Genomic DNA, 23,151 nt, shown 5'->3' on the forward strand with positions numbered 1-23,151 from the left:
ATTTTGTATTTTTTGTAACTACCAATGGAAAAAAAAAAATATTAGTGCCTGTAACAGCCTCATGATTAAAGTGTACTTTATAAATTCAGTGGAGGTTTTATTTCCCCATTAGAGACTGTACTCAGCCAAAACTCTTCAGATGAATATTCATTCAGCAATGAGGACATTTAACATATTGGAAATGTATAACAGGTAGCAAAAGGAAGGCTATTTATAACTGTAATTGGAAATTGCATGAAGTCACTCTTCTGTAAGTAAATTTGGGCCTAAGGTTTGATGCAAGAAATAAGAAAATTGAAGAGACTGATCCTAAAATCTTCACACAACCATTTTATGGTTATTCAAAGTTATTAAACTGAGTTACTCATTTACAAAAAGTACACAATAAATCACTCTTTCCGTCTCTCAAATATCAAAAAGTAAGGTCATGGGAATGACAAACAAACTTCTAATAATGTAGCAAATGGACTTTATATTCAAAAAGCCCCCATAACTTCTCCCAGTTGCATAGATAGCTGTCTGAAAGCATACGGTTTGTGTAAAGACTGCATATACCATATGCACATATCACTTCACTTGCCACTGAAACAGTTGTGTCATGGGTGGAATGTGGCAACTCTACCCACACACAGTAATGTGATACAACAGATGAAGATAGTGGAAAGCCGTGAAACTGCATGGAGAAATTTAAGTAGATTGAGTCCATCTCTACTTCAATGGGAATTAGATCAGGCCTCAAATGAGAATTTATGCATGACAGCTGGATTAACATATGTATTTCCTGAAAGACAGTACCTTTATAAACTGAAGAGTTCCCTAGTGTCACACTGGAGCATTTGCTCATTTTTTATTAAGAGAGAAACCATCATTTTGTAATTCATGGTAATTTCCTCCAGGACATAGGTCTCCTTCATTATCTCTTTTGAGCCCTGATCCTACTTAATTTGCAAGGTATGAGACTGCAGCGGGGACAGCTTAGTCTGTATTTGAGTTATAGTACCCATATATCCTGGTTCATGAGCAGGAAACAGTGCAAGTATGAGAAGACCCAATTAAGTTAAAAGTTCAGCAGTCTTCCATGTCACTGAACTATCACGCATCAAATGATTATAGTGTCACTGCATGTTCTTACACAAGAAAAACCACACACCCTCTTTTTATTAACGCCATGCCCAAGTGACAGTACCTTGCCCGTCTGATCCACAGTGTGGAATCCTGGCACTCCTGAAGGCTGGAGCTTCCGAGCAGTTGTACCAAACTAAATCAGACATACAGTGCCACGGCAGGGGGAAGCTTTACAATGCAGGAGCACAGATGGGATCAGCTTGCAAGTAAATATGTTTCTGTTGCTGGAGAAGCAAGACTGAATAAAGATGGGGAAATAAGATGCTGACAGAAGAAGGGAAAAAACCTGCCAAAATGGGTACAAAGAGGACACTTTAGAAAGGACCAAAAAGATGGATGGGTAGCTTGAGCAGCTGGCTTTCCACTAATGTGAATCCTTCCATCTTACATCAATAATGCCATTATTTGGCATTTATCCTCTCAGTTGTAACTCCATAACTGGGCATTCAATTGCTATTTCATAGCAATTTTCACTATTCACTCACATGCATAAAAGCTTGTGTCATGAAAGGCAAAGCTTTGTAAGCTCCTTTTGCAGTGCTCTGAAAGCAACCAAGAGCTCTGCCCATGTAATGAATGCACGCAGGTCGTACCTTCTACTTTTTCTTTCATATCATTAACTTAGTTTTAATATGAAAAGATGGTCATCCTCTTGGAGAAAGGTCACCAAGAGTTGGAGAGGTGATTCTAGAGATAAAAATGTGTAAGAATCAGCCTAAAAAATAACAATGAGGAAAACCACATCATAGTTCATGAGTCCAGCTTCTTAATAGTATTCAGATTTTAATATTTGATTAGGACAAGTAAGAATTATGGTCTTCTTAGATCTGTTACTTCACTACTACAGTATAGCACAAATGCACACACATTAATGACTAAATGCTCTATAGACCTGCAAGCTTAAGGCAGAGAACAGGATTCAGTACATATTTTAAACTGCTACCATCCTGATAACAGATCAAACATCTAAATAATTTTAACAGCCGTTTCAACATGGCACACAAGCACCTCAGGTGGTGGCAGAGTTGAATAATAGCATCCATAAGTGGCAAAAAGGAGTTAGAAATTCTTCTCTCACCATGGAAGTCTTCATACTAAATGCAAATATTTCCAGAAAGAAAGCTTTTGATCATATTCAACTTCTTTTTAAGTACTTAGACCATTTTTGTGTAACAATGCATATAAAAGTAACGCTAAGGCTGCAAAGCCCTTACCTACAAATTGTGCCATCCCAGGATTAAAATTCCTTAATTCAGCTCTGTTGTGGATATGCATAAGGGGAGTCTTCAATTATCTCTTTACATGCAAGTCTTCTGGAAACCACTGAACTCCATTCCATGCAGAGGAAAGCAGGAATATTAATTACCTCAATGCTTTTTGATGGGGCTTTCACTGTAGTTTTAATGCTCAATAAACATCAAAGATTTATTGTTACTATCTAACTGTGACAGAAGATGCTCTTACATTCACTCAGTAGATGGAGAACAGGCCATAAAACTTAAGGCTGAAATCATTAAGCATGCAATGATTTCAGATGTGCAATATGAGTGTTCCAATATGAGTGCTTCAAGCCCTCATTTTTCAAGCATACCTGTCATTGTAGGAATATCCCATGTTCAGTGCAGTGATCCCACTGCTCTCAATAGCTGTGGAAGTTCCCCTGCAGTTCAGTTCCTGCCTCTCTACCTGGATATATTGAACACGTAGACCATAGTTAAGTTCTGTCCTCCTACTGGGATGACTCTACTCCTGCCAGTTACTCCCTTCTTTCTTCCACATTATCTCCCCTGCTTTGCTATAACTCTGCTCTCCTCCCCTGCTTCATTTCTTGTCTCTCTTTACATTGGGCTTTTCACATTTCCAGAGGGAGCAGAGAGCACTGGGCCTTGCCTTGCTCACTTCTTCTGTAAGCCCAGACATGAGAGCTTTCACAAGCCATGACAGCTCTGTACCTACTCTCTCTCAGGACGGGTGATGTCTCTTCAGCTCACCCACCATGTATGAACCATGCAGGATGAAGACTACACCTTTTACCACAAAGAACTTAGAAGACAAATAAACCTCTCCTGCACAATCTTATGTAGGTATTTCCAGAGTGTGCCTTCACCAAATTTGGCAATTTAAACAAAGCAAAATGTACCATAGCTCAGCCACAAAGACAACTCTTTACCACAGGTTTCACATCCCTCTGTCAGCGCATGGTGGCAACAGGACCTCAAAACAGCTGTCAGCATTCATAAGGTGGACCAAGTACCCCTCCTCAAGCCCTCTGAGGCAAGTTGCAGCTCCTGACTTGGATGTATGCATGGAGGGGAGACACAAGGGTGCTAAGAGGTTTTAGCTACTCATAGCAAATACTCTATCTCCATGTGTAAAGGCAGGAAGGTTGTCCTTTTGTGGGACACAGGGTTGTGTGTCAAAATCAGCATTTGGCCCAGATGAAGCCTTACTGCACAGCACTAAAAGGTTTCAGGGTTAATGAATGAAAGCTTACACTCAGAGTATGGTAAATTTAACATTGTGTTTTAAGAGGTGACTTAATTTCTGCTCTGATTGCCTATAAGAGCAGGACTGTCCCGAACTTGGGATAATGGCACTCCACATAACACAGCAGCTCCTGAGATGTATGGAAACTGCCACAGGCAGGTAAAAAATTAATGGGAAGGGCTCTTCTTTTGATTGATGAATCTGTGACCTTGAGCAACAAGAGCACTTGCACCAAGTATATCTGCCATGTGAGACCTACAAAATGAAAGAGGCTCATGTTACACTCTCAGATCTCATTAAGCACACAGACCAGAAACACTGATACTGGCATTGGCCATCTGCTCCGCTGTTTGCCTGGTTACAGGTCTGATAACACTTTCAGGGAGCAAAAGTTAATCATACGTACAGATGAGCAGCAGCACTTCTGCACAGGAAACGCAGTGGAGCGTAACAGTTGCTAAATAAAACCCCCACATACCTGTTTTTGCTTTGCTCTGTTGTCTCAAACCACACAGGCAAGCTGGCAGCTCAAAGGAAACTGTTGACATAAAAAGCTGTATCTTTAGACTCCTCAAATATTGCTGGTTTCTTTAGAAATACCCTGTGAAGTTATCATAAAGTTAATTAACTTGAATCTGCCAAGTTGCTGTGCTCTCCTGTTAGTCTATATAATGGGCAATAATACAGAATTATGTTTTAATTGCTTTAAAATCATTTTCTCTAATGCTCTTTCTTGCTTATCTCAGTTATCTGGTATTTTCTGCCATTTGTTCTCCACTTGCAGGCCCCCACCAGTACACCCTTCCAAGTCTGCTGTAATATTACCCCAGCATCCATCCCTAAGGAATGAATTTTCCCTGCAAGCATTTTTTGAGACATCAAGAAAAATGATCAGCTGAATTTTCTTTGCTGAGCAGCAATTCCTGGAAAATCCTGCAACGTATTCAAAGACTTTCCTACTGCTTTTGGAGAATTAGCTCCGGGCAAAACGATAGAGTCTATTGAGGCCATATCTGACCTAGAAAGTATTAACTGAAGAATGTGGGGGACAGCTGGTTATCGGAAAGAAAAGACACGCAGCGCAGGAGCATGACATGTAGAGCTGCTTGAGTTAGTTCTGAATGACTGTCAGCTCTGCAGAGCCAGCCAAGCCTGGGAAGCAGATACGGCACTTCTGCCAGAGCCATGCCGCATCCCATAACGGAGCTAGCTCAGATATCTGTAGTGCAGGACTGCGCCATGCGGCGAGGGGATAGTTTATCATCCGAGAGCATTTCGGATATGTGATATGATAAGGTTGAACAGAAATCTGAAGTATAGCAGGATTATTTCCAACAAAGCGCCAAAGGGCTCAACCTTCTGACAGAGGACATTTTGCAGTTGCGTTTGGCACGGTATGTGCCAGGGTTATCTTTTTTAGAGCACTGCTCCTTATGCTTCTTGGTGCTGTTCCTCAGAAGTATGACCAGGTTTCACCGTCCTTTTTAAATCACAGGCTGCTTTGGGTTGGAAGGAGCATTAAAGATCGTCTAGTTCCAAACCCCTGCCTGCCATTGCAGGGACACCTTCCACTAGACCAGGTTGCTCAAAGCCCCCTCCAGCCTGGCCTTGAACACGGCCAGGGATGGGGCAGCCATCACATTATGATGTTCAAAGAGAGCATGAGTGCCATTTATTTCCAGCTACGTATCTGGTTACAACTAAACAGATGAGGCCTCAATTCTTACTTAGCTTTTCCAGTTCAGAAATAGGGTTGTGTATGTGAGATAATGTCTTTATTATTCCTTTCGATGAGGTGGTGATAACCAAGCACACATTTGCTGCCACAACATTTTAACCCTGACAATCAGAGGAAACCCCTTCATTTGGAAGTCACTATTAATGATTTTGGCCAGTACTACACCAGGGATGGCACTTCACCACCCATCACTTCACCTCGCATCTCTCATCTCACTGTAAAGTATCGCTGTACAGGGGCAGTAATAACAAACCAGGAACTTCCTTTATTCTTCCAAGTACCTTGGTACACATCCATTTATCGGTTCAAGGGAGAAGATGATGAGAGCCATACCCTGAGCTTCAGAGAGGCGCTGATGGCAATTCTGGTGGCCATTTCATGGTCAACACTGTTCTACTGATGTCATATTAAAGGCGCACACATACAAAAGAGACTCTCTTTCCTACAAAGCGTTGGTATCACACCTTCTGCATTTTCCCTGAGCACATCCCCTGCAAGTTCGACTTCCAGATCCAGACTTCTGCAGGAGAATTTAAAGTTCTTTCTCAAACAAGTGCCTATTTTAACCAGGCTTCCTCGGTCTCCTGCTGGAAACCGTTTCCCCGCGATACACCATTTATACCAGTTTCGCCTTTGACGATGCAGCTGGCGCGCTGCCTGCACCCACTTTCCTGCCTCCCCCGGACCTCGAGGTACCCCGAAACACCCTTCCATGGCCACCCCCAAGCCTTTATCCCCCCCCCATGGCCTCCCTGCACCTCCCGGCCCGCCCGAACCTCCTGCTCCCCTCCAGCCCGGTGCTCCCCACCGCGGCCGCGGAGCGTGCGCGGCCTGGGCAGGCGGGGCGGAGGGAGAGAAAGAGGAGGAGGGAGAGGGAGGGAGGAGGAGGGCCGGTCCGCCCGCCCGCAGCCGTCGCTAGCGCCGCCATGATGCTTGTTTGCTTTCAATGAGTGTGAGGAGGAGGCGGGGGGGAGCTGCTCTCCCGTCCGGCCCGCGGCAGGAAACAAAGAGCCAGGCAGGCGGCGGAGCGAGGGCGGCGGGGGGACGGGGATGCTGCAGCCACAGGTAGGGGCGGCCCCATCGCGGGGGGCGGCCTCGGAGCCTCGCCTGGAGGGGGGGGGACGGACACACACGACTCCGGCCCCGGGGGGGGGGGCAGCGCTCCTCGGGGGGAGCCGCTATGGGGGAAGGGAGCGGCAGCGTTACAACGGGGGGAGCCTCCCTCGGAGTTGGGCAGGGGGGGTGCGACCCCCGCCCCGCGTCGTTTGGGGGGTGTCATGGGGGGGTGAGGCCCCTCTGGGTGTGAAGGGGCTCCGGAGGGGATGGGGGGGGGGGTTGGGGGGCACCGGAGGAACCGCTGAGCCCCAGGCAGTTGTTGCTGTGGGGACGCCCCGCTCCCGGGGGAAGCGGGTAGGAAACGCTTGGTATGGAAGGGGGGAGCGGCGGGGAAGGGGGGGCTCCGCCACCGGGAACTTGCCCGGCCTCGTACCCCGGCCGGAGGCCCGTAAACACCCACCCGGCGTGCGGGAGGGGGCCGGGCCGGGCGGCGCCGCGCAGGGAGCCCGGGTGTGTTTGCATCGGGAAGGCAATTAAGCGAAATTAGTGTGATGGCATCTGGAAGCCTGGAGTTTTTTGTGCTGTTTTGGGGGTTGTTTTTTGTTTTTTTTTTTTCCCTCACTGTGCAATTGAGTTTAAAATAATTAAACAAAGGCAGAGGGAAATGACATCAGGCTGGTTAGCTGCCCGTCCGCCCTCAGCGCACGGCTTCCAATCCCCCCCCCCCAGTCCGAAGGCCGCTCAGGCGCTCCCACAGCGCGGGCCGCGCTGCCTGTCAGCGGAGCTGCCGCCACCGGCGGCGGGAGCCGAGGCCGCGCTGGGGCCAGGAGCGGCCTTGGCTCGTTCCGGCGGAGGGAAACGGCGGCGCTGGCGTAAGGCGTGATTGTCAGCGCCGGCGGCCAATAGGAGAGCGCGGGAGGCGGGCCGCGCGCCGGCACGTGAGACCGCGGGACGGACGCATGCAGGGATAAACAGAGGGGAATTGGGGCGGGGGATGGCGGCGGGGAGCGAGAGGCAGGTACACGGTAATTAAGCTAATGAGGAAGAGGGGGATTTGTTGTTGTTGTGGTGGGTTTGTTCGGCTCGGATTGCTGAGCAGGGGCTGGAAGCCTGGAAGTGGTGCGGGATTCCTGTATCGCGTGCAGCCTGCGGGCGCTCCCGGCCCCCACATCTGCCGTCGTGCTCGCAGGACAAGCTTCTCTCCTTTAGAGTTTTATGGAGAATTTTAAGCCTGGGATCAGACAAGGCTTTAGGAAAGTAGGTAACTGTGCACCTGTCTCTCTCCTGATGTACGTGTGGATTGTGAGCGTGTGTTTTATCAGCGAGTTTTGCACAAACTAAGAGTCCGTGTGAAAGCTACTTCGCTTTGTGCGATATAAGGAATATATTCAGAACAAATACTGTAAAACAAAGGGTTTGAGGGTTCTTTTGTGTTAGTTTAGTTTGGTTTTGTGTTTTTTTTAATGCAAATACCTATTTCCACAAACACATAGAAAATTATTTTACTGAAATACACTGTGCATTGCTGAAAATAAGGTTCACAGTTCTGTTATTGAAAATACAGCTTCACAGAGGGGTGTTTGCTTAGCAAGGGAAGTTGCAGCTCATCTGGATTTTTTTCCTTTGACTTCTGGGGCTTATTTTCTTAATCTAGATTTCGCCACAATGGGCAAGTAATTCAGAATTCAGGGGATTAAGAAATACCTGTGGTATTTGTCTGGCTTAAACACGAAGATGTGCAAGTGTTGACTGGTAATTGTATTGTATCTTGCCCTTTTTTTTTTTTTTATTCTAGAGCAGGTCTCGTAATTGGGAATTTATCAGCATTTCCACTGGGGTAATTTTACAGGATTATCCACCCTCTGTTCTTCCTGCTGGTTCATCTGGACTCGGTGGAGTTTGCTGCTAGCAGTGAAGCCTTCCGTGGGGGTTTATTTATGCCATTACTGAAGTCCTTCGCATTTGGATTAACTCTTTGTTCCCTTGTCATCTGAATTGCTTGGATCAATCCATTTATAAAAAGGATACTACCATGCATGTCTTTTCTGTTTTCATTTTGAAGTTGAGCTCTGAATTCCGTCTTGATGTATTCAGGCCTTTTACTTTGCTTGAATTTTAGAGGAAGAGCTGAAATAGAAAGATGAGACTGTGATATTGCACGGGCAGGTAAATACTTTTGATGTTTTTTCATGTGAAGACTTGAGAACATTCTGTGCAGAGTCAAAAATTGAATGAGCAGAATACCTTTCAAGGTAAAAGTCAGTAAGATCAGGCTGTACTAGATATTAGGAAGACATTCTTCTAAGCAAGTGTAGTGGTCATAATGGAAACCACTGTCTTTAAAATGGTGTCGAGTGCTCCCAAGTCTGAACAAACTGAGAATTCTTTCCCAACAGATGAGCATAAGCATCTGTTTTTAAAAGCATGGCAGTATAAATAATAATGGGCCTGTTAGTCTAGCACCAAAAAGCCAAGTATTTTTGTTTAGTGCAGTGTGCCTTATTGCTTGAATTACCACCATGCCAGGGGGTGAACTAGAATTCAGTTGCAGAGGCCCTGGTTCTGTTTGCTGACAGACTTGAATTTTAAATTATTTTGTGCTTTTTGTCATGTAATTTTGGCTGTACACGTGTATATGTGCAGGCTGTACTATGACATCCCTGCCCCAAATGGTGCCATGTTAAACAAAGATTACATGCAGGCAGTATATGAATGAAGATGCCTTTCAGTCTTCAGAATTGAATGAGTATACAAGAAGTGTCACTTATTTCCACAGCTGGATTTTTTCTTGTTAGGAGGAATGTATAGTATTCAAAGGTTACAATTGTGTATGGTGATCTTGAAAAAGCTACCATTAAATCCACGAGAATAATCTCAGCAGACCCTACCTCTGTATTTTAGTCCTAGTTGCATGAGACAGAGGTTGAGCCTTGCCCTATTTATTGCATAAACCTATCTGGGTTTTTTTAATCTATATATTGAGATTTTACACTACTTCCAATGTCAAAATACGGATGTTACTGAATCCAGTCTAAATTTAGGCTTCTTCATGGTGTACTTTGGAAAGCTTTATACATAAATTGCTCAAACTGAGTCACTGCAGGATTTCGTCTGTTTTGTATTCCTTCTTCAGTGGCTTCACATTTGGAAGTGTGATTATTGTACAATATCTTGCAAGATTATTACCATTGTATTAAGTGACATAATTTATGTTCCTACATGAAAATCGGGTTGTAGAAGTCCACTCAACAGGGAAGTTTGGCATAAGCTTGGGGACCTGCACTCATAATTCCTACCCTACAGCTGAAGTCTTGAAGAGTTTACAAATGCTTAGGCAGGTCCCATAGAAAAAAGCAGTTTAAATGCTTAACGTGTACTTTTGAGCTGCTAATTACACTTCCAAGATGGTGCTTATTTAAAGGAAAAAAAGTTGGCAACAAGTCAGTTTTTTCTTTTGTAAGACTGCAACATGAATCCTTTTGTTAATGCCTCCGAGGGCTTTTCTTGAAGTGAAGGAGTTAAGGTAGAGATGTAGTTGTTTACTTTAGAACTTGCTGTTAGTATTCCAGTTTATGCTGTGGTGGAGGTCTGCAAGAAGAGGCTGGGGTTTGGGTTGTTGTTTTTTTTAGACTTGGAAAGCTGTGGGGTATGTTATGGAAGCTGCCATCTCAGCGTTGTGATCACAGCCTTGATGTTTTGATAGCTCTCTTGTCCGTCTTACTTAATTTTCCTGATATGCAACCTTTACTCCTCAAGTAAAGTGGCTTCCCACCTTAAGGCTGTCCTAAAGTTTCTATACTGTTTTATAATACCAGTATCACCAAGGCCTCCTTCAGCTTTTGGAGCTTCCCCCTTTCCTTATCAAGGCAGCAGTTTCAGTCTGGAGACTTGGGGCTTCTAGAGCATGCTGAAGCAATGTGAGTGATAGCTTATGTCATTAAGGTACAGCATCTTGCCATGGTTAGAAGACCATGAAGTATGACATAATTTAGTATACTGCATATTATAAATTATCTGTGCAGCTTTACTGCTTGAGCTATTTTGCAGTGTATTGATGAGTGAGGCGGGGATGCTGCAAGTTATTCTGACATAAATGGTGCTCCATAAAAGTATATCTCTGCATAGATCTGTTGGTAGAGTCAGGGATCAGGAAAAAAAACCTCAGCACTGGCTGTGCTTCAGAGACATTTAAATGCTTTTTAGAGCAAAACCCACATTGAACCAACACCTACAAAGACAGGAAGGCTTGAAACTAATGTAAAACACCACTAGGTTTGAGTGTGTGCTGTCTGTGTATCACCGGTCAGAACAACGCGATGGCATTGTAATGGCTAAATACTAAAAGTATTAAGATGCTTTGTGGAAAACTCTGATCATTAACACTCTTGATATTCTTTTAAAGAAGTTTTAACAGTTGCCCACCTAACAGAAGTGCTTTACCTGACCAAGCAAAGGTCCTGTGGGCTAATATGGTGGAGTTTCAGTGCTGCCTTAATCACAGTTCATCTGTAAATAAATAAGAGTACTTTCTGGAACAAATGATCTCTGTGTGTGAAGAATAATTAAGACTAGGAAGGCATCATTGCTTTGCTGAGCAACATCATGAAAGATTCACCTCTGGAGATTTGAGAGCCGATCATAAAGTAATTGTCAGTCATGGCATAGGTGCTTTTGGTGTAGGGAGCAATGGGCTAGATGACCCCGTGGTTTCTTGTGGTATAGGATGTTGTGACTTTTCTCTAGAGGCAGAACATGGAAAGCAGCTGTTTTGGTTGCTCATTAACTCCACATAATTGACATAAGTACAACTGTTGTTGGAGTAATGCTGGAAAACAACCAGTGACATGGCTGGAGTGGTGATACTTATTTTTGTTTTGTTTTCTTAAACCACCAACAGTATATAGCATTGGTTTTCAGCATCGTCTCACAAACAGCAGCATCAACACAACAGAGAGAGGTGATGAAGTGGTACGTGGGGACAGGAAAGAAATGTCAAGCTGGCTTTGCTGCACAAGCATGTGGTTGTGGAACACATTCTCAGGCTTGTTCATTTAATTTGAAGTAAAAACAATCTATGAATAGTCTGGTTGCTTCTATCAGGATGTGGCTAAATGGGTTAGAGCGTGAACTGCATGAACAAGTTCTTTAGTATCTTGAACTTCAGATAGTTTAGCAACTGTAACATTAACAAGCATTCAAATACCTAGAAATTGTTTTTTTTTTTAAAGCCCCCATTTCTGGGTTTAGATACTGACTTATCAAGCTCTTGTTCAGATCTATAGCAGGAATGCTGAAAATGAGCTCATGTCCAAACTTCATTTAAGGTAGCTAGGTTATCTCTTACTCCTAGGTTGTCTTGCAGGGCTGAGAAGGAGAAGAATGTTTGGTGTGGTGACTTCATGTTTTTACCCACAGAACAACAGAAATGTGGTTAAGTATTCTGCAGACGCATAAAGGAAGATGTGGTAAGGAACCTTGTGGTATATGTGCTGGTATTTAGAATAGCTTACTGAGCTGGCTCTAGATGAGAAATTGTGCAGTAGTTACTGTAAACAAGAATTAATGTTCCGTGTTTTGTGAAGAATCATAACTGTATTGTCAGGTACGATTTCTGGACACAACCAGTGGACTGAGAGTTGGTATGTATTAATGTTGTGACATGAAAGAGCATTCTCATCTCTCCTAAAGCTTCTTGTAGGTGAAGCTTTACACCTTGGCCTTATTGTGTATCTGCATTTTTAAACCTTGAAGCTGTATTCTTTATGATAGAACTCTTCCTTTTAAAGTTGATCTCTTAGGTTCCATCTTATTTGTAGAGTATCTAGTTATGTAAAGCAAATAAATCCTTAAATTAGTGAACCTGACTGATCTTTTAATGTATTGGCATTTCAGCATACACTAAAATAGAAACTGCAAAAATGTGACTGTTGTGTAGTACTCGTTAGCTAGCCAAAGCGTTTCTAGGGATACCAGTTAAAGGTCAGCCTTTGCTTTGCCATTTGGTTTTGCGTTAATGTTTGTTTTGCATACAGCAGCCTTTTACTATAGGCATAATTACATACAATTGCTGATAATTAAGCACTGTTCTAATCGTCTAGACTGTGCCTATACTACACTGAGAACGTTTGGATATAGTATTTGTAATCATTAGATGTTGTGTAGGGTAAAGGTTGGGAATTTGAGTTCTTTATAATGAGTCAGATAGATCTACTTTATCTTGTAGGTCCGTCTAGGAGACGGAGCAGTCAAGGGTGTCTCTGATGGTTTATGCCTTTTGTAATCTGACCATTTCGTAGTCTCTTTTGAACCCCAAATGGTCTTTATAAAACAATGTGGAAGTGAAAACAGCTTCTTTGCCCTCCTGAAACTATGATAGATTCACGCCTGTCAAGGTTTAGGGCATTACATGTACACCATTAAGTATTGGGCTGCAGGTTGCTCATCTGATAGGAAATGGTGACTGCAAGTGGAGTGCAGGGGTGGAGAGCTGGGCAGGAGAAGTAGAGGTTTGGAAAATGGCAACCTCCCTGTTCCTACTCCACACCTTGTAACCATCCTGTTTGCATTTCTATGAACAAGTAGTTTAGAGGGACAAAGAAACCTTAATTATATTTGAAGTACCTCTAGGTCAGAACTTAATAATCTTAAAAATATTAACTGTTTTTTTGATTTAACAAAATGTAAAGCCTGATCTAGGCAGTGCTGTATAGCTCTGTATTCTGAGTTTTCCGGAGCTGGAAATGGCAAATACATCCTTTGACACTTATGGCCCAGTCGATCTGAACTGGGATACTTAGATTTCCTTAATTTTCAGGAGGGTTATGTCTCATTTTAGTCAGCTTTGGCTAGATTAAGGGAACTTCTACAGCTTGATAAATGTTTATCTTTTTAAAGAATATTAATGCATTTGTGAACTTCTGTAGTAGGACTTATATGTGCAAAATCAATCAACTCCTCTGATTAGTCATATTCCAGATATACTCGCATGAACTAATGCATATTGACTTAATCAGTGTCTTGTATTTATCATTGCTTATTTGTAATGCATGTTCACATCCCACTGCGTTATCTAAGTCAGAAAAAGAGGAAGGGTAACTTGTGGTTTTGTATTGGCAGTCATGTAAAATTCCAGTTTTAGAAGTCCTCAGAATACGATGAAGAAGCATTACTTCCCTGATGAAGCCATTAAATCTTAATACGCTAACAGCCACTAAAATGTGATCCTACCAAGTGAAGAAGCACTTGGAATGAATCAATTGACTTTGGGTTGACTCTACAGCATTTTTATTTTTTAATTTTTTAGATTATTCCAACGTCAAGCTATAAATCGGGTTAAAGGGATCTTGACACTTTCCCACATGTTACAGTTCAGTCTCTTGGGGATGAGGAGTGTTTCAGGAGTCATTCTTGCGCTGCTCCAGTTCTGCTGTACACACAGCTGTGATGCACCATCCCTTCCCACACTGGGTAAAAGGAGTTTTCCAATTCACAGCATGTATTCTGAGAAATTCAGGTGTTAATATTTAACTAATTTCCCAGTTGGATTTTCCTACTCTTACTTTTTCATTACTATGTCCTTGCTGTGAAAACAGCAAAAATTACTTGGGAGCAGCCTTTTTTAAAATGAAACACCAGGAGCGTTTGCACCAGTCAACAAATAATAGGTGTTTATACAACAGGCTTGATATTTACCTAAAAGTATGGTACTGGTAGGAAAATCTGTCTTTCCTTGCAACAGTGATGTTTTCTTTGCATATATTTCAATAGGGCAATCTCATTCACTTCTAGAAAGTCACTTCTAAGGTGGTATTTCAACAGATAGGCAAGTCCCCAAATCTCTGTTTGTTCAGTGTCAAAATACCTGTCATTTAGTTGTAGCGTGCTTTAGTATGGATTCCTCTATTTTGAGGAAGCTTTAATTTAATTAAAATTAAAGTTTAATCCTATCAATTTGTTTTCTTTTAGGTGATGGCTTACACCTACATTTCTGAGCTTTGCTATATCTACTTGCACAGTTGTGTATTGTAGCAAAATACAACCAGAAGCTGTATTTCATAGCAGGATGCAAGTATTTTTTCATATTATGGTGTATACCTGCTAGTAGCTGGGAAATCCAGAACTGTGGGTGTATGTTAAGATTTATTGAAAACCCCGAAGTTATAATTTAGTATGTTTTGAATAAGACATTGATAGAAACAAGACTGATGTGAAATTGAGAAAGCTTAGTAGGAACAGCATCAGGCATACAGAAAGTTTATGTCTAAGGGGGGTGGTCCCAAATAATTTTAAGAGCTTTGCTGAAGTACATTAAAATTACATCATGTGGCACTTAAGATTTAGATAGGTTCTTGTTTGCTTCCTTTCCTCATTGTGGTATTTTGCCCATGAAAATTTTTTTCCATCATTTTTCAATATTAAGATCACTGTCTAGTTTGCCCGTGCGTGGTACAGACTGAAGATAAATAGAGTCATTGGCTCAACTGACGAGTGTAAATTGTGTAGGACTGACCTTTATCATAAGCGTGTTCAAGGTTCTGTTGCTTTCTGTGAGGAGGAAACAGATGTTGCTCCTTGTCACACCAGCCAGGGACAGCCTTTATGCAGGGTTGTTGCTTCACTTGCCTGTACTTGAGGCTGAAATGTAATTAAGTTCCCCTAGAAATACGTATCTTGGTGGGTAAAGTGCCACCAATGATAGGAGAGTAGAAGCAGTAAGCTTGATTCACTGTGGAAAAGCACTTGTTTAAAGAATGGGCAATGGGTCTTAGAGTGGAAATGAGCAAATCTTTAGTTTTATAGTAAAAAGCGAAATATACTACTATGAAATTAACTTAACGGCTTCTTTCCCAAAGCACAGTTTTTGTGCTTTGGGTGTACTGCTCCCTTTGAAGAGGGTCACTGTTTGGAGCTTAAAGCAGTAATTTCTTCCTAACAAAGCTCAACAGTAGAGATTAACTCTTTAAATACAGGCTGACATTTCTGATTAGCCTGTACATTGCTCGAAGTGCTACAACTTTAACTTATCTAAAAAGCAGTGTACTTTGCCTTCAGTTAGGATTTCAGACTTTGCCCAGTGTTACTATTTAACCGATGCATGGGTACTTGGAAGCAGGATTTTGCTTCCTGCTGTGTGAGAAGAGATTTCGGGGTAGGTGTGTCCAGAAACAATTATGTTGTTGTCCTGATTTTAATCCCATAAACAGCTGTGCTGCAAGTCCACACATACATTACAGCTATACAGGAATAATGATACAGGAAGCTAGGCACCCTCAACAGTTTTTCCCCCCTCCTCCCCCTTAGCTTTTGGCCAGTTTAATTCTCTTCAACAGCTCCTTTTGTTATCAGAGAAAAGTCAGTGCTGATGCAAGAGTGAAGTGGAAATACACAGTCCTGAGGAGGGAGGAACTGCAGCAGGGCCAGCTTAGTTCTGCTTCATGTGTTGTAAAACCACAGTGCATGTGGCTGGTGTTTGGGAGGTAGGTATGTGATGAGAATTCTGGATTAACTTTGAATTTGGGATATATCGGTCAATCTAAGAAACGCATTTGTGGGGGAACTCATCGGAACCCATTTTCAAATGAAACTTTGGATTGCATGGAAACAGCTAAAGGCACAAGATTACAAATGAATGGTCTGGGATGAGCTTCCCCTATTTGAAGAAAGAAAGAAAGAAAAAACCCTCTCATATGTGCTATCATTTTCTCATGGAATCTTTGAGTAACTTAATGGTTTATAATGACTAGAAAGTACTGTAGATTGCTTCCTGTCCTGCTACCCTTTCGTAGTGAAAAAGTCATTTATTTGGCAAGTTTATTTGTGCTGCATCAGTAAGTGGAAAATCCACTTCAATTAACTTGTTACTTCTAACTTTGTTAGCTCTAGATTTGTATAGTTTATTCACTGTTTTTAATTAAGGCAGCAAGAAGTTGGAGTAATTGTGCACTTGATTAAGTGTAGTGCTGCTTTGTTTACTTCCTCCTCCTGGCTATCTCCTGATCTACATCAGCTTATTAGTGATAAGTAATATCAAGTAAGGAGGGAGGGGAAGTTGAAAGAAGTCGTCAGCATGTGTCAAGAAGTTTCATCAGCAGAGTTGTAATGCTTCAGCATAGTGATCTTGAAGTATTTCTAAAGGTTCTTTGCATATTTGTAAATGGGATTTGTAGATGCTACTTAGTGAGTGTTGAAATAGGTATTTCAGAATAGTTGATTAGATGGGATAAAGTTGGGTCTGAACATTAACCCCTGCTGCTGTCACTTTTCATTGTTTTCTATGAAGTTTGGGAATTCAGGTTTTCTTTGCCTCATTTAAACTTTGCAATGGAGGAAGCTGATCTTAGGGGAGTTTTTTTGGGGGAAAATTTTATATCTACATATAGCAAAGCTAATACTGTAAAGGGTCGATGATACTTGGCCTGCAGGAGTTGTCTAATACATTCAGTTTTAAAACAGTTAGTTTATTTGTGGTATTATAGAATGCATTTCAGGAAATTAAGATCATCTGTGGTATTTCTGTTGGTGTTTTGTTTTTAAAAACAATCACCTTACTGCTTACTCAGAATACCTGCTCACCTGCCTGGTTTGGTTAATTCCTTCTCCCCATCATCTTCTAAATCACATGAAAAGAGAAGGGAAGGACAGGAAAGACGTCACCATCTTTCCTGCTCTGTTACAGCAGACTATAATATCTCCACTTTGGAGGCATTATTTATTGGTTGTTTACTTAGTCATCTGGAGCATTAACTACCTTGTAGTCCAGCTTCCACTTCACACATGCCCATAGCCTGGGAGAGTTATCATTTCAAAAGTCTTGCCAGGCAGTTGTCTGAACTTCATTATTCTGTAGCTAGCAGTGCAATTGAACAGCTTGGCCTTTGAGCAGCTTCTACTCTATAGACCACCAGGTCCTCCTGATGCCATATCCCTAACAGCCCTGTTGCTGTTGGCATTCCTTTGAGGTAGAGCAACAGTCATCTTATCATCATCATCATCCTTGCCCTGCATTTTTCCCCAGAGGGTCTTTTCTGCCCCTGCTCTCCTTTTCCCTTGGTACCTTTTGCACAAACAAGGGCTTAAAACTGTGTCTGCTTTGAGGACTCAAGGTCTAGTTCCCTGTGTCAGACCTGTTGCACTGTTGACCTCAATGGCTTCATTTAGCTCAGTTTCTTTGGGGTAAAGAGTGTTAATTCAGTGTTGGGACTCACTGACCAAGGTAGGAATGGGCAGCCACATGTGAACTCTCAAGCTCTTCTGTTTTCACAACCATTTAAATAACAACTTTAATAACCTGGTACAAGATAGTCAGCAATTTGCATTCAGACATATTTAAATGGCCTCTTCGTTAGAGTTACACAGGCTGGGTGTGTTCTGGACATCCACGTCACATCTTTGTTTATAAAGTTTTTCTCCTTTACAAGCCAACTTGCTGTATGTGATAACAGCCTAATGCTCAGTGGTGCTTTCCACCATCTGCACTGTTGCAACTGAAAATTACAGGTGGTGTAAGCTCTTTCTAAAATGATTGTCATGGTAGTTTAAAGGTGCAGTTATCAATGGCTCCAGGGTTGTTCAACACCATTTTATGGGTCTTGCTAAAAATTGCTGGAGTCTGGCAAAACTGTTGCTTTATCTCATGTTTACTTCAGCTTTTAAGTGGAACTGTAGCCAGTAAGTTCAGATGTGGGGAGGTGGAGAAAGGAGGATTTGTAAAAGAGAGTGATTTTCTTGAGCTACTCCATGCTGTGAAGTTTTGAAATACAATTCAAGGTATTGTTCTTGTGTTTAATGATGACCTGTGAAATACAGCCTGAATTTAGCCTTGCTGTCAGATGCTGAGAAATACTGAGTGATGGACAAAGATGTGCTAACTCCTGGTATGATGGTATCCTTGGTGTCCTGATGTGGCTGATGTCAGTGATCTTGGTCATTGGCACCTCCTTCACCCAGGAGGTTCTCAAGCATTTGTCCACCCTGAAATGCAGGAGGTGAGGAGGGGAAACCATCAAAGGAAGGAACTTTAATGAGAGGTAGAGCAGTGCCATGGATAGACTGGGAGGGGAGGGGGGGGTCACCAGGATCCAGTGTTAAAACCTCAGATTCTTAAATCTCAAATTGTTTTAGCACACATTAACAAAACCCACTAGAAAAGTATGTCATCCTCTTCTGATAGTGAGGAGCACCACAGGATGGTAAGGCAAGGCTGTTAATTAGTGCATGTGATTGAGTGTGCTCTGGGGAACACTCGTGTTTCTGTGCTGAATGAGATCTCTGTCTCTACTATACCTGCTTCATTTCCTGAAAAATTGGAACATATTTGTTAATTCAGGGAGCTGCAAGAAGAGAAAGCATCAAATGCCTGAGGAAGGCAAATGTCTCCTGACAGAAACTAGAGCATTTCTATGTGGCATTGGTCTTTGTGAGTTACATATAATTGTATATAGCGATTTCGGAAGAGATGCTCTATATGACACTTTATGTATTATTGCGCTAGTTGCACAATTATTGCAGGGAGAAGTTCCTCTTTCACCTTTCTGGTAGTTACAATGCAGTCTTATCTCCTTTAATTAGCTTAGTTTGAAGAAGAAAGTGTTACACTTGGTGATTCCAGTACCCCAGGTACTCAAGTGCCTTCATTCTTTAAGGAGCTCCACCTAGCTCTATTTATAATCTCATCCTTTTACCCACAATTCATTTTTTAAAGGGGAATTTCTTTTCACTGCAGAAATTGGTTTTGAGCAGTGGTAGCAGTGGGAAGGGGAAGGAGGAGTATGAATTAGTCAGAGTTGTTGCATTAAAGTAAGCATGTTAGTATCTAAAAGCTTTATTTTAAGTAAGGTGCAGAATGAACTAAAAGTTGGGGGGGGGTATTCTATTGTTTTTTTTTTAACACAACATTTTCCACTAAATTCAATAAACAGCTTCTTCTTTATTGAGTGTTTTTTGGGTAGTTATAATGCTGTAATGCATGAATAATATTCTGCATAATGAATAATATGAAGCATAATATTGCTTGTAATGTGTTTGTGAATGTGATTTGAGCCAGCATTGTTTGATTTCTTTATTTATATAAATAATTTTGTAGGTTGCTGCTTGTGCCCTTTTGTATGTATTTGGATGTGGCAGCTTTAGATGGTGAAATCTTAGCCCAAAAATCTCATAGATAGATGTGGGGCAATGCAAAAGCATTACCCTTATTTGTGATAAATGCAATTTATATTGGAAGGCCTATGTAACTTGAAAACATGGAGCTAATTTGTGTATCAATGTGCTTATGTAAAGTTTATATAAAGTGTTTTTCCTCTTAAACTGACTAAAACCCTGATGCATTTCACCTGGGACAGAGGAGAGCTAGCTCATGGTAGAGGGAGGGTTATGGCACAGGTCTTTATTATGGAGCCAGGAATTTCTCCATGGAGAGGAATTTTTGCCACTTCTCTCTCACGGTCCCTATTTGGGTATGGTAAAAATAAATAAGGAATTCATAGAATCATAGAATAGTTAGGGTTGGAAAGGACCTTAAGATCATCTAGTTCCAACTTTCGTGTGAAGTGAACAGGAATGATGCAAGAGTGAGAGAACTGAAGTTAAATGTCAGTGCTAAACACCTGGGTGAAGTGTCTAGGTCAGGTATAATTTCAGACTGAAAAGAGTAGGATGAGATTTGGATTAAAAAGATGTCATTTTGCAGACTTAAGGAATTGAAGATCTTTTTGAAACCTTAATTCTTTTCTTGGATGCTGAATTGTGTGTAAAGTTGAGAATTGCAGTAAACCTGGAATTGATGCACAGTCGAGGTTATCAGCAAATGTTTTCTTTATGGTTTCTACGAGAGAGAATGTGGTGGTGATTGTCACTTTTTGAAGGTTCATTGTTGAAGAACGATGAGCCTGCAGTAGGATGGGTTGATCTTGAATCACACAGTGACATAGCCATGAAAGGTGGCAGGACGCAACCATTATGTTGGGTTAGAGATTTGGCTGAACTATTGAGTGGGAGGTTAGGTTGTCATCTGCCATTCTAGGAGCATGGGGAATCTGCGGTGGTTTAATTTTATAGCCTACTCAGTGTAGTTTGTGAACGGGCATAGGTTATCTTTATCTGAAGTTTGAAAAGTATTTGGAGTGAACATCCAACACAAAACTTAATTGAAACGGAAATTACCTTTTAAATACTTCTCAGTATATATTTATCTGTCTTTTTGTCTCAACAGGAATGCCCAAGGAAAAGTACGATCCACCTGATCCACGGAGGATGTACACAATTATGTCCTCAGAGGAAGCAGCCAACGGAAAGAAATCACACTGGGCAGAGTTGGAAATAAGTGGTAAGAAACTGAGAAATGGTCCCGTATTCTGAACTCATTGTAGGTTAAGAGTAGCCTACGTAGTAATGGCTTGGACGAGAAGTCTGGAGTGGAGTTACTTAGCTTGAAGTGAGCCAACATGCCAGCAGAGCAGCTGCCAGCTTCTGGATGTGCTGAGGGAAAAGGTTGGGTTGGGATAAAGTAGAGGGCTACAGGAGAGGTAAATTGTGAGCGAGGGGAATCCTAACATGGCACGTGGTTGGGGAGATGGATGTGAGGTCTTTGTGTTTTAAGAAGATGGAGCAGGTGGGAGCATGGGTTTAAGATCTGATTTGTCAAAGAGAAGAGGGTGAAGCTGGGGTTGATACACAGACATATCCTGTTACTTTAAAGTAATGTAACAACAATGTTGTACTAGTCCATGACACTGGAGTTTCTATTAAAGCGGAACTTTTCAGTTTAAAAGCAGTTGTAAATCTTTACTTTGTTTTTAAGATTTAAATTAGAAAAAATCAAAACCTCCAAGAACTGTACTAGATTTCAGATCATGTTTGACTTTTGGATCTTTCCTTGAAAATAAGATAATGCTCAGAATTCCTAAACATGAAGTCTAACTGGTGTGGGACACCAGTCTCTCTCGATTTGTAGAGTAAATTCGGATGTTGCTGTGTAAATTGTGTTTACAAGGAAATTCAAGCAGATATTTTAAAAATTAAAAAATTTTGTGATGTAAAAGTCAGCTTAAATTTTGCTTAAATATGGAGATTATTGGAGAGTCTGCAAAAATTGCCATGTGATGTTTCTGAGTGACTGTGCAATAGAGAAATTTATGGAAGGAGGAATACAAATAGAGTTCTTTGAATTGTGGAGAGTCTTTCCATCCAGATCATTGAATCCCTGTCTCGCTTCAAGTGCCACGTGCCTTAACACGTGAATAGCCTTCTTTACTTGAAGGTTACAGATGCAGAAACCTAGTTAAATGCTGCTTCAGGAGTCGGCATTATGTATCAGCATTAGGCTTGGATATCCACTTGGGCATCTGCTGCCTTTGCACAGGAAATGCATTAAGCAATGGCTCTTTCCTTTCATGCCTGGTAATCTTGCTATAGACTGATTCTAGCCAAGAGAGATGTAGGTAGTCCAGGGAATGGATCAGTGATGTTGATGGAAATCCTTTCAGCTACGAGGGTTTCTTTGATCACGGTCACCTTTTTGCACTGGGGTAAGGAGGAAGAGGTGTTTATTCAGTTTTAAAATGCAAAGAACTATTAAATTGTACTTAAAGCCTTTCAAAAGACTTCTTAATGAGCATTGCCATAGCATGAATCCTTTAAGAGCTGTATGCATTTGCCTCGCAAAATAAAATGCGACAGTATGTTTGTTAATGTTCACACTGACTTTTCCTTGCAAAATACTTGGTCATCTAGTACAGAAAGCCACAAATGTTTTAACTGCTCTTGTTTAAATCACTAGCTTTTTCACTGCAGGCTCTTTTATGCCACTCACTTTCTTATAGCATGCTGGAAATGATACCTGCATTAAACCTTTTGTTACCAGGGGTTGAGTCCCAGATATATGTGTATCAGTGTAGCTTTTCCTCAGGCACTAAATATGACTTTTGTTTTGAAGATAATAATTTAAGGAAAGGAATTGTAAAGAGTGTATTGGGATAATATTAACCAGACCATTCTTAATATTGGTGAGTCATGGTAGGGTTTTAAAGGCTGTCACAAGTAGCTTTTTGCCTTGGAGAAACTGGCATTGGTACTCTTCTTCTAATGCTTTTGGTACAATGAAATGACTTCTGTAAATGAAAAAGGATCTGCTCCTTTGGTGTTGGGGGTGAATCTTGGAGAGAAGAAATGTTTTGAGACCTTCTGATGATATCTCACATTCCTTGCGTGCAGCAGCATAAAAATCTTGATTCTGTCACACAAACCCATGTTTCCACCCTTCAGTTTATACAAAAATCATACAATTTTTTAAAATATCTGGCAATAGTTTTATGCAGCTTTTAGTTGAATGCCAGATGGATATCCATGTTCTCAACTAAGCATCTTAGTCACCCTAAATATAGTGCTTCTATCTGTTCTTGGCTGGATTAATGCCATAGAATAAAGATTTTTGGTTTGAAAGATGTTGCGCAGAAATAACGGGCAAACCAAAGCAGTGTCTTTGATCTTAAACATAAACTAGAATTGAGAAAAACCCTGTTTCTTACAATTCTGTTAATTACTGAATTCATGGACGGTGGTAAATATGTCTTGTTTTGTATGGAACTCGAGAATGACAGATGTTTAAACCTTTAAGTATGGATTGGGGAAAAGAAAACCAATCTAAGCATCCCTGTCAGAACCCTGTATCTTCTTACACAGTGCTGTTTTTTTTTTTTATCTATAGAATTGGTGATTAATGGAATTTTCATTGAATAAAAATAATCATA

The 23,151-nt window shown here is 41.5% G+C and overlaps 1 protein-coding gene and 1 long non-coding RNA gene across 7 annotated transcripts in view; one reads left to right on the forward strand and one right to left on the reverse strand.

Annotated features, from left to right (window-relative positions):
* Nucleotides 1-451: 451 nt before the first annotated feature.
* LOC130599214 (uncharacterized) lies at nt 452-7,169 on the reverse strand. Of its 2 annotated transcripts, none has more exons than XR_008972193.1 (4): nt 6,867-7,169; nt 4,091-4,213; nt 2,340-2,531; nt 452-1,349 (listed from the first exon to the last, which is right to left on the reverse strand). It is a non-coding gene; the product is annotated as an uncharacterized LOC130599214 (long non-coding RNA). The 2 variants fall into 2 exon arrangements; XR_008972192.1 differs by lacking the exon at nt 6,867-7,169 and adding an exon at nt 5,815-5,947 and having other exon boundaries at nt 471-1,349.
* Nucleotides 6,236-23,151, forward strand: part of CNOT6 (CCR4-NOT transcription complex subunit 6) — a 32,655-nt gene continuing 15,739 nt past the window's right edge. For 2 of the 5 annotated variants that reach the window (XM_057409500.1, XM_057409504.1), the window contains exons 1-2: nt 6,236-6,415; nt 20,616-20,729. In XM_057409500.1, the coding sequence (XP_057265483.1) occupies nt 20,618-20,729 (112 nt within the window). In that variant the 5' untranslated portion in view covers nt 6,236-6,415; nt 20,616-20,617. Of the gene's footprint in view, nt 6,416-7,466; nt 7,664-8,206; nt 8,573-15,706; nt 15,883-20,615; nt 20,730-23,151 lie in introns of those variants that run through there. The other 3 variants (XM_057409503.1, XM_057409501.1, XM_057409502.1) reach the window with 3 other exon arrangements.

Source organism: Pezoporus wallicus, unplaced genomic scaffold (genome assembly GCF_028554395.1).
Source record: "Pezoporus wallicus isolate ANWC-B61680 ecotype Strahan unplaced genomic scaffold, APGP_CSIRO_Pwel_v1 contig_8166, whole genome shotgun sequence".
NCBI classification, from domain to species: Eukaryota; Metazoa; Chordata; class Aves; order Psittaciformes; family Psittacidae; genus Pezoporus; species Pezoporus wallicus.